The sequence below is a fragment of the Haliotis rubra genome, unplaced genomic scaffold (assembly GCF_003918875.1).
Source record: "Haliotis rubra isolate DU_JTF1 unplaced genomic scaffold, ASM391887v1 Scf75, whole genome shotgun sequence".
Lineage (NCBI taxonomy): Eukaryota > Metazoa > Mollusca > Gastropoda > Lepetellida > Haliotidae > Haliotis > Haliotis rubra.
The window spans coordinates 457,440-469,471 of NW_025767468.1; the positions used below are offsets into that span (position 1 = coordinate 457,440).

Here is a 12,032-nt window from a genome sequence, read left to right on the forward strand (position 1 = left end):
AAACTACCTTCATTCGTCGGAAACTGAAATTATAAACGTGGGGCTAACATACGCCGGTACGTAAGTCCACAAACATTCAAAGTAAATTGAAACTCTCCGCTATTTTTAATCGTAGAATATGTGTTTTTAAATGTATGGCTAGATTTGTCTACGTTGCTAACGGCTGAGGGGATGGTGTAAATCCAGCTAGGGTCCATGCAGGAAGCAAAAGCACTGTCAGTCCCCATGGTCCCTAGTATGGTGATCTACCTTCAGTTGTTGGCAATCTATTGCCTGTTTTTATAGTGTATTGTCATTTATAGTTCCAATATTTTAGATTTAATTGCTAGTTTTAAATGGATATCTGTGATACACTAGTAGTTTTACTGTTCTTCGTCAACAGTTTTTTTTAATTTCTAACTTTATTGATCTTTAATATAATTATTAACTGTTCTCGTCACGATATGGTTGAAATATTGCCGATGTGACGATAAATATTTACTCACTCACTCACTCACATACGCCAGTGCGTTTGATAGAGGAAATACGGTAAATGTGTCTTCATATCAGAAAAAGTCTTTTTCTACCGCTTTGTGGGGTGTATGATCTTGTAAAAAATATTCTAAATAAAGTGTTCCCATTGTGTCAAATGAAATATTTTAAAAGTTTTTTCATAGCATATAGGTAGAATACATTGTTCTATGTATAGTAAAACAATATTTAAAAGGTAGCAGAATTTCTGCAATGTCTTTTTAAGCATATGTCACACAAGACAATACTGATGTATGTATCCTTTCTGTGGAAACTTTGCTAACTAATAATTCCTGTTTAATTACGACCAAACTCCACATGCACAACTCACTTTCAAATAGTTTGTGTAATCAAATTTTCAGTATTCAGTTTCAGAAAATAGTTCATGTATAGGCACCGCGAGGTGACTGTTAGCAATCGATTTTTTCACGATTGTCTTCTTGCTCGTCCAAGCGGCTTTGTGCTTTGATGTATGGGAATGAACCTGTTAGAACCACCTGTACGGCGTAGTTGTCTCCCTTTAACACTGCCTCCTCAACCCGTTATTTTCCATAGGGGGTCATCGTAGGCGCCCTCTGAATTTCCCACCAAAACAACACTTTTATTCCTTCAAGTAATGACCATTTGGGATATATGTTACACATTTTAAACGCCTTTAATAAAAACTAATAATATATGTGGTTTCAGAGCAGTAAATTCTCACAATAGATTTATCGACCCGCAACCTTACTCCCCTCCAAAACAAAATAGAATCGCCCTCCGTTAAGGTTAGCAGAGAGTTGATTATCCGTGACCAAAACCTCGTTTGTGAAACTGTCAAAACACGAGAGATGAGGAAACGCGTATCGGTGTTGGAGTTACGTGGCTCGCGACAGTAGCATATACATGCGATCTTGTCTGGATAATTTTAGGATGGACGTATAGCTTGTGATACACTTTACAGTCCCGTTACTTCGTCTGATAGGAACGACCCACGAGAAAATGGCGACTCAATCTCACCAGTATTACGAACGTTTATCATCCTTACCATGGATCTGCATTGTTACATTGCTGTGCTCTGTGGCGTTATCCGAGGCTAGACATTCAGAGAAGATTGTAGCCTTCTTCCAAGGTAAGAACAGCATTGCAGTTGATGGCGTTATGATATATGGCGCAATCATTACCCGTTTGAAACAGCTCCTGTAGCGTGAATCAACAGCCCGAAGGAACAAGCGCATCGTGTGTGTATTGCAATGCATTAGTTTGCAACGTGCATTTACAGGTGTAAATGAATGTGTATTGTTTGCTCGAATGATTATAACACGAAGTATGACGTTCGCTCGTCAGATCCAGGAACTGCTTTTGAGAAATACCGTGTTGTGTACTGCAGGATTGCTTGGGATGGTACATTTGCCAGGCCCTTTAGTATACATGCCGGTTCATGAATGATATATAGCTATATTTATCGCTTTGTTTTTACACCACTTACAATAGCGATAATGAAGCAAATCGAGAGCTGTTGAATGAACAACTGTACTCCTTTATATGTTACATGTTTGTTGGTTGTTGTGTTGAATGTTAAGAATACAAGATACACATTTTTAAGAGGGTAGCTCAATTACATTATCTGATCCTACTACATTGTCCTATAAAGTTTTCCATCAGAATGTATATAACACATCCATATTTTTCTTTTAATGATGGAGTAATACATTCAATCATATACCCTTTAGTTAAATTTAGGTAGATGCAAACATTATCCATTGAGTTTCTTTTATGCTTAAGTGTGAAACATGTATTCTGTATCAGGTTTATTTAGCTTGTATTTGCTATTTCATATAATTGGGTTACACTATGTGTAAACTGTTTTCACAACAATGTTTAAAATAGAAACACAATTGGCTTAACCAGCTGAACAATGTTATTCAACATTATTATAGCATCCTTGTGTTTAAGTGGTTACTTAACTAAGTTGCATCAATTTGCAACAAGATGAGATATATGTGTACAGCTTGTTCAAAGCCATACACCCATTTTGCACAGGCATGGCTATTCTATCACCAGGCTTGTTAAGTATGTGAATAGTATAGTCATTTCAGTTTTCAATTCACTACCTTTCATCTTTAAGGAGGATAAACTTTAGCTTTGAAAATCATGAAAACAATTTCTTTTGCAATCTCCGTTGCTTGAACATCTCTTTTAAGTGTGTACAATTTAGTGTACTAGATTCGTTCACAGTGGCTAATGTAGTCATGAAGTTGTAATTTTTAAAGGAATAAATGTACTTATAGGAAATTGTAGGTCAGAAGGATCATATCAATAGGAAGTGTAAATTTTAATATTTGTGTAAATGTATACATTTTACAAATTCCACAGAAAAATGTAGACTTCTGGAATGGAACTTGAATCAATTTTCTTAGAATAGCTCACACATTTCAGTGAACGAAACAGCCAACCATTCAATACATGGTTGTGATATATTATTTCATGTAATCCTTCAGTGCTTTTATCTAATACATTTCTGAATGATATTAGTTATCTTTCAAATTGTTTTTCTGAAAGAGAAGGGAAGCATACAATAACATGAAACAAGTTTAATCAAAAATTGCCGAGAAAGAAAACATATTTGCTTTAAGGCTTTATCTGGTGAATGCATGCACTTCTTGTTAAAAGGGAAAAAACCTGACGAATAAATATCAAATTTTCATCATTCATGTTGCATTGTGAAATTCTAGAAGCTGATTCACTATTAAATTCTGGAGTGAAATAACTTCCAGAGATCAGGTTCACAGAATCCTAAAATCAATAATTATGCATTGAGTTTCATATTGGATTGAATAATTAAGGAATCGGCTACACATGAAGAGGACTACGAAAACAGTAGCACCTGAATGAGTTGGAGGCACAGTCTGAAGCCATCAATGCATTGAACATAAAATATTGGGAAGGTTTAAACAGTTGAATGAATGTGAGGAAATGATTTTTGCAAGAATATTGTGATTTCGTTTCTAAGGTGAGCAGTGGGTGGGTGGTGTTTGAAAACTAAACATTTGGTTGATTACATGCATGTTCAGTGATGAGCGATCTTCAGATTGATCTGAAATACTATATTGACCTCTGTCAACAAGGAGCAGGCAGTAGCGGCTGACATGTTGTGTTTACCTGTGTTGTAAGAAATACTGGAGAAAATAACGTTTTATTGACTATCTGCATCTCTATATTTCCCAGTTTCTTAGTTACACGACACTATATTAAAAGAATATTTGTGAATAAGTGCTGTGGAATATATTTATGCAAATTCTAGACTGATGAAACTAGTGTTAACTTTGAACCATTTTCTAACCAGGACAAATAATCTGTTTACAAATGTATTGTTCTTAAAGTAACAATATAAATAATTGATTTAGAAACTGTTAATTTCAGAGAAACATCACCAGTAAACTGGGTTAACTTTGTCAGCTTTCTTTAAGTTGGTTCTAGCAACAAAATTGTAGTTGGTGTAATCAATGTTTGCTTTCACATTGTCCTGCAAATTACATGCCTTTGTACGAGCTGTATCCTGATGCAGGGATTATCCATACCAGCGCAGAGGCTGATATTCTGAAGCAAGTGTCAGTAGAAATTGAATTTAAAATTTGATGAGTCATGTTGTTATAGTAATAACTAACATCATTGCTTTCAGAGGTGACAAGCATTCACTGATAACAGAATCAATCAGAATGAAGAGGCTTTCATGTTGCTTTCACTTTTTGTGGATTGAATAAAATACAAAAATACACCTGAATTTAGGAAAATGAAAATTTTAAAGAAAAAATAATTTAAAAACATTTCTGAGTTTCTCTGCCAAGGGCCTCAGTTTGTAATCCCAGATAAATCTTCTTGATAAATCCTTCTTATGTCAGATTAAAAAATGTGTTTGTAAAGACAAACATACAGCTAAGAACTTATTTAGACTACTTAAAAATTCAAGGAAGCAGTAAAATAAATGTTGACCTGAAATATTTATTAAGACATCTATTATCTGAATTGGCTTAATTCAGAAAATTCTGAGTAACAGAATCCAAAGCCGAACACCTTGACCAGTCATAAATAATTCCAATATCACGATTAGATGTAACCAGAATGAAGCAAGATAATGAGATATAACTTCAATTAGTAGCCACTGTAGTGTGTCCCATTGTGATGTACAACTACTGCTGTTTGTTGCCATCTGTTAGTGCCTGGTGACTGTACTGTCATTGCTGGGAGAGCTCCAAGCACCTGTCGACAACCTCATCACTACTGCATGGGAGATCACGCTTCCACTGGTATAGTGGGAATAATCATAGGAACTCTGTCTGTGAAACAGCCGACCAGGGTAGCTGCTTGTCTTATTGAGAGAACGATAGTGAAGGTGTTTGGATACGAGCCAGCTGGAGGGATTGGCTGTTATCAATTTTGTATAAGACTTTTTTTAAAGAGAAGTCCATGTTTTGTGTTTAGTCAGTGTTAGTCGATGAAGTGGCGATTTTGTAGTGTGGATGCTTTCCGAATCTCACTCCAAATGGTCATTGTCTATGAACTACATCACTTCAGATTTACCTCTCAGATCAGATGGGGCGGTTGGGTAGCCTAGTGGTTGAAGCGTTTGCTCGTCGCGCCGAAGACCCGGGTTTGATTCCTCACAGCAGTACAATGTGTGAAGCTTATTTCTGGCGTTTCCCGATGTAATATTGCTGGAATATTGCTAAAAGTGGCGTAAAACACACTCACTCACTCACATCACACACACCATTAGGTAACTGTGACACTGTTCTAGTCCACTTTAAATCCAACTCACTCACTGACAATTCACTACTAGTGTGTTTTAATCAATTCAGAATACTTCAAATCATAGTAAAGCAGTTGGAACAGTGAGAATGTGTTAACATCAGAGATTAAATTATGAGAGCTGCAAACTTGTATCTGTATATATATATGCTGTTCAACTTTTATGAACACAAGGGTTTATCGAATTTCCAGGAAGCAGTTTTGCTCTGAAAAGATTGTGAATGCAGGTGCAAATTGAGTATCAGACTTTGGTAGAATGGGATGTTGGTGTGAAGAAAGCTGGGTATGAGTGACAAGTGGATGTCGTTTTGTTAATATGGAGTGACATAAACACAGTAAACTACGTTTATAATGCACACGCTTATAGTGAAATGACAGATGTTATGAACTGTCTTCTTGTCCCTTGCACTTGCTGGATATGTTGGTTGAAATGTGTAGGGGCGGTGGGGTAGCCCAGTGTTTAAAACTCCCAAATTTCCAAGCTAGACAGCCGGACTGGTAACTTAAAAAAATTACCAGTCCAGTCCGGATACAAACTTGCCTGTCCAGTTTTCAACAATAAAAACCCAAACAAAATCAGGTTAGTCAGGTTACTGTTTGTAGGCATCGCAATGAACTACATAGCACTAACAGGCAATGCACCCAGTTTAGGTAAACTGAAAGTACACGTGTTGTGATTGATCGTAACATGAACTGTACAGTCGTATGTAGTTTAACATAATGATCATAATACCGTAAACACCTCAAACTGACGACAAGAAAACCGGTCCGATGTTATGAAATATTTACTATTAGGGGTAAAAATATCTACCAGACCACCGGACAGGCTACATTTGAAATTTGACCGTCCGAGATGAAAATAGACAGTTCCGGACGGTCGGACAGGCGGGAATTTTAAACGCTAGGTAGCCTAGTGGTTAAAGCATTCGCTTGTCATGCCGAAGACCAAGGTTTGATTCCCCATGTGGGTAGAATATGCGAAGCCCATTTCTGGTGTCCCCCGCCGTGATATTGCTGAAATATTTCCAAAAGCAGTGTAAAACCTTACTTACTGAAATGTTTAAAACGAACTATGGTTGGTGGACCCTTTGAGTTTTGTTATTTTCTACTATAGGTTAATTTTTTGTAGCTAAACCTATGATAAGGAAAGGAGGATAGAAAGGGGTATAATACAGCTTAAGCATGTCACAGACACAGACTGATAAATGGGCTTCCGAAATTGTTCACCCATGAAGATTAGAATTTGAAGGTTAGAATTGTTCTTCAGTAACCCATGCTTGTCATAAGAGGTGACCTATTGGATCGGGTGTTCAGGCTTGCTGACTTGGCTGACACATGTCAATTGCATAGATCAATGCTCATGTTGTTGATCATTGGATTTTCTGGACCAGACTTGATTATTTACAGACTGCCACCATATAGCTGGAATGCTGCTGAGTGTGGCATTAAACGACAAACCAACCAACCCAAAATCATTCTTGAAAGAAAATCAAACCAAGGTATTTGTCCTGGCCAACTACTGCTTTAACCGCTGTGCTACCACTGCCCAACTTTTCCTAAGTCCTATGAGATGTGGGGCGGTGGGGTAGTGTAGTGGTTAAAGTGTCCGCTCGTCACGCCGAAGGCCCGGGTTCGATTCCCCACATGGGTGTAATGTGTGAAGCCCATTTCTGGTGTCCCCGCCGTGATATTGGTGGAATATTGCTAAAAGCGGCATAAAACCAAACTCACTCACTCACTCCTTTGAGATGTCAGCATGCAAAGCTAGTCCGTCCTTAGTGGTGGAGATAAATCGTAGTTATAAATACATGCACCAAAAAGAGCAGTACAGCATAAGAATTATATGCTAACAATAGCTGTGTTTGCATGCTTCAAACAGGTTCATCATTGTTGCTATATCAACTGAAATAACAGCACGTCAGTATTTGCCATATGTTGCATTCGTCTTGTGTGTTGGCTGCACTAGCTGCTCTGTATTGATTCCCTGTTTGTTGAAGTATATATGTATCTATTCCAACCTTGGATTGGTTGCTGTGTAGGGCAGGTTAGAGGATGGTACACTGGAGGAAGGATCAATTATACTCTCTGATTTGATATATTGTTATGACCTAGTAGCTATGGCCATTATGAATGCATGAGATTCCCTGCTTATTTGGCGTGTTTTTAAAAAGCCCATGAGGGTAGTTCAGTTGGTCAGCTTTGTGAGTAACATGTTACCTTGTTCAGTAGAGACCAAGAAGTCTCTCTCAACATGGATACAATGTGGGAAGCCTGTTCCTTGTGTCCCTGCCTACACCAATGCATTACTGCATTATACAAGCCATTGTGGCTGACTCCCTTACTCAAACATAGACTGACTCCCTGACACAAACATAGTCTGACTCCCTTAATCAAACCTATATGCTTATTCTTGTACTCAAAGGTAGGCCCCCATACTAAAAAATAGACTCACTTCATTACTCAAATGTAGGCTGACTCTCCTTCCACAAACATGGGCTGACTGTCCTAACACAAACATGGGCTGACTGTCCTAACACAAACATGGGCTGACTCTCCTTCCACAAACATGGTCTGACTGTCCTAACACAAACATGGGCTGACTCTCCTTCCACAAACATGGGCTGACTGTCCTAACACAAACATGGTCTGACTGTCCTAACACAAACATGGGCTGACTCTCCTTCCACAAACATGGGCTGACTCTCCTTCCACAAACATGGGCTGACTGTCCTAACACAAACATGGGCTTACTTTCCTAACACAAACATGGGCTGACTCTGGTAACACAAACATGGGCTGACTCTCCTTCCACAAACATGGGCTGACTGTCCTTGCTCAAACATGGGCAGACTGTCCTTGCTCAAACATGGGCTGACTGTCCTAACACAAACATGGGCTGACTGTCCTAACACAAACATGGGCTGACTGTCCTAACACAAACATGGGCTGACTGTCCTAACACAAACATGGGCTGACTGTCCTTGCTCAAACATGGGCTGACTGTCCTAACACAGACATGGGTTGACTGTCCAAACACAAACATGGGCTGACTCTGGTAACACAAACATGGGCTGACTGTCCTTGCTCAAACATGGGCTGACTGTCCTTGCTCAAACATGGGCTGACTATCCTAACACAAACATGGGCTGACTCTGGTAACACAAACATGGGCTGACTGTCCTTGCTCAAACATGGGCTGACTGTCCTTCCACAAACATGGGCTGACTGTCCTAACACAAACATGGGCTGACTCTCCTTCCACAAACATGGGCTGACTCTGGTAACACAAACATGGGCTGACTGTCCTTGCTCAAACATGGGCTGACTCTCCTTCCACAAACATGGGCTGACTGTCCTAACACAAACATGGGCTGACTCTGGTAACACAAACATGGGCTGACTCTGGTAACACAAACATGGGCTGACTGTCCTTCCACAAACATGGGCTGACTGTCCTAACACAAACATGGGCTGACTCTGGTAACACAAACATGGGCTAACTGTCCTTGCTGAAACATGGGCTGACTCTGGTAACACAAACATGGGCTAACTGTCCTTGCTCAAACATGGGCTGACTCTGGTAACACAAACATGGGCGGACTCATGATATCATGGTATAGACTATAGTAATTGCCTAGAATAGCTTCACTCATTTTACCCATGTTAGGAATCAACCCATACCTTCAGCACAACAAACACTAGAACCACAAGGCTACCTTACTGCACCTAATTCAGTAACACTCTGCTTCCTTTCCTTTATTAGCCTCTTGTGAAACAACAGTCCATGTATCTCATCTGCCTGCCTTTAAGCTGTTTTATCTTAAAAGGACAGGATGCATTTGAAAAAAGAATGTCAATTATGACATTCCGATTATTTATTCATCATTTTTTAATCATAAAAGGAAGAATCTAGATCTTGGAATGTCAGAGAAATATTACAAAGAATATAAAAGTTAATTGAATCAGGCTTCCAAAATTGTTCCCATATTTGTTCTGACCAAGGATTACTTTAACTGGTATGCAACCAAACTGCCAAACCCAGATCCTGAAATGTGTTAGAAATATTAGAAAGACATGCCAAAAAGCTAATTAAGGTGACACACAATACCTTGTCCCTGGCAAATACACCTGCTAAGAATGTACCCAGTTAATTACTTATTTCATGGCGGAATAGGATACCAAGTTTCTTAACATATCCACACTAAACTCAGGAACATTCTGTACAAAGGACCTAAGATGATAGTAACATTATAGTCTGACTACTCCGGGGATACAATTAAGTCTTGGCCGGTGGTTGGTTTAGATGGGTTTAAGTAATTTTTCACCTCGAGGACAACCAAGTCCATCGCACATAATGCACGATGTATTCAGCCTGACTAAGCCAGTATGGGAACAGGGCGTGACCTGTAGGTAGCTGTAAGAGTAAGGTGTGGGTTATAATGGCTTTATAGAGTGTATATAAGTAGCTCCATCATACATGAATGACTCCTTCTTTGGCTGTTGAACTGAAGCCTCTAGTGCAGATGAGGGTAGGTGTTAATGTTCAAGTATTCACCTACTGAAGGGGCAAGAAGTGGCCCTGAAACGTCATTACAAACAATAAAGAAGCTGTTATCAAAACTTTCATGTTTTCATGTAGTGATTCAGGGTTTTACACAGACTTTGAAAAAAGAGAGTCAGGGTGACCCACAGTATTTACTTTTGGGAGTCATTTTCAATATTTGGGAGTCATTAAAATTTTAGCATAATATTTATGTGTGTATATCAAAAGGCAAAGATTTTTTTGTTTTGTGTTGTATTCTCATCCATGTTAGTTAATAAACAGTATATATATCACAGTTCAGTTCAGTCATAACAAACTCCAGTATACTGAACAAATTATCAGGCTTGTGATTTATTCACTTTAACATACAGTTATTAACATGAATTGAAAGAAATATCTAAATTAAGGAAGACCTCATGAAAACTATCATTGTTTGCTTATCAGGATGATTTTATTGACTTTGAACTGAATTGTGAGGGTCACTCATGAAATTTGCGTCAAGCTTGACTCGTATGATAATATTTTCAGAGTCTTTTACAAAATTGTTGTGTCAAATACGCAGGAATCACGCGTCATGTAAAACCCTGGAGACTGAAAAAACTGAGTGATATGTGGGCTGATTTGTCATGTTTATTGTGAGACAGGATTTTAGTATTAATATCTTGGTTTATTGCCTTTATATGCTATTGTGGTTTTGGATAATCCACATGAGGGGATGTCAGAGAGTTCAGTAGTGAGTGAGTGGAGTGAATTTGCATTGTGTAATCATGAGTGAGTTTGGTTTCATGCCACTTTTTGCAATATTCCAGCAACGTTAAGGTGTGGGACACCAGAAATGGGCTTTACACATTGTACCCATGTTGGGAATCAAACCCAGGCTACATCGTGATGAGCGAACACTTTTATCACTAGGCTACCCCACCGCCCCCAGAGAGTTCAGTAAGACTTGTGACTTCAAAGATTCTTTGGATGTTTCTGAATTATGAGTAACTTGAGACAAGCGTCATCCTGATATTAGTGCCGGGCAGGTACATAATCATAGATAAAGTTTCAGTGGATGTTTGCCAAGTGATTGGTAACTTAAGACAAGTATCATCCTGATATTAGACCAGTACAAGGGAGGTCTATCATAAAAAGGAAGCTCTTTTGCAGTCTTGTAAAAAGATTTTGCCAAAAGAAGGGTCACGATTTGTCATTTGAAATATTTAAATCGTCCACTAGTGAAAATTGAAGGTCATTTTATTGGTTGTGATTTCTCATAAAAGCTTTGTTTGCAGTTGGTTTCAGAATCTGCTTACTGATTGTATATTTATCTTTTAAAGTATTGTAGATGTACCCAAGATGACAGAGTATTGTTTTAGTACAAGGCTAGCATGAATGATGCTGGCTGAACTTTGCTCATCATTATAGGTAGTTGTACTCCCATCAGTATTGCTTCGTGGACACCTGGCCAAAAGCTGTAGAAATGGTGTATAGTATTTATCATGTTCACTCAGATAGCCCAAGGGAAGACGAAACCGAGCAGATTGTTATCTTATTAGGGACATTCTCATGTTTTCAACAAATATTTTCTTAAAGCATATCATCCACACACTGGTGTTATCGTCTTACAGTCACAACCTTCTACAAACTATTTCAGCAACGTATAATTATAAACTCACTGAGTACTCTCGGAGATGACAATCCCTCTATCAGGTGTCCATGAATACCCACTGGCTGCTGTAACACGACACAGTTAGAAGCAGACAGTGACAGTTGTCATTTGTTTAGCCAGCTTCACACCTGTGTTGAGGCTTGGGTGTGCTGGCATGGACTTAGGCTGCAGCTTCTCTCATTACCTGTACAGTTGGTTGTGCATGTAATTGGAGATGGGTGACTTCTGTGGAGGCGGGAAGGGTGGTTGCTAATGACACCTAGGGGTGAAAGCAGGGTGGAGATGCTGTAAGTAACAGGTGTGGGGACTGAGTTTTTAGTTGGTGTGTGTGGGTAGGGTGGGGTCAAGGATGTGGTTGGCATCATGGATGTGTTTCTGGCTGGGATGGGGGTGTTGGGGTAGCCTAATGGTTTAAGTGTCTGCTCGTCACCTAAAGACCTGGGTTTGATTCCCCACATGGGTACAATGTGTGAAGCCCAGTTCTGGTGTTCCTCGCCATGATATTGGTGGGAAATTGCTAAAAGCAGCATAAAACCA

General features: G+C 39.0%; 1 protein-coding gene across 1 annotated transcript in view; it reads left to right on the forward strand.

Moving 5' to 3' along the window:
* The first annotated feature begins 1,288 nt into the window (after positions 1-1,288).
* Positions 1,289-12,032, forward strand: part of LOC124260049 (pikachurin-like) — a 159,625-nt gene continuing 148,881 nt past the window's right edge. The window contains exon 1 of the mRNA XM_046694287.1: positions 1,289-1,621. Coding sequence (XP_046550243.1) covers positions 1,492-1,621 — 130 coding nt within the window. The 5' untranslated portion in view covers positions 1,289-1,491. The remainder of the gene's footprint in view (positions 1,622-12,032) is intronic.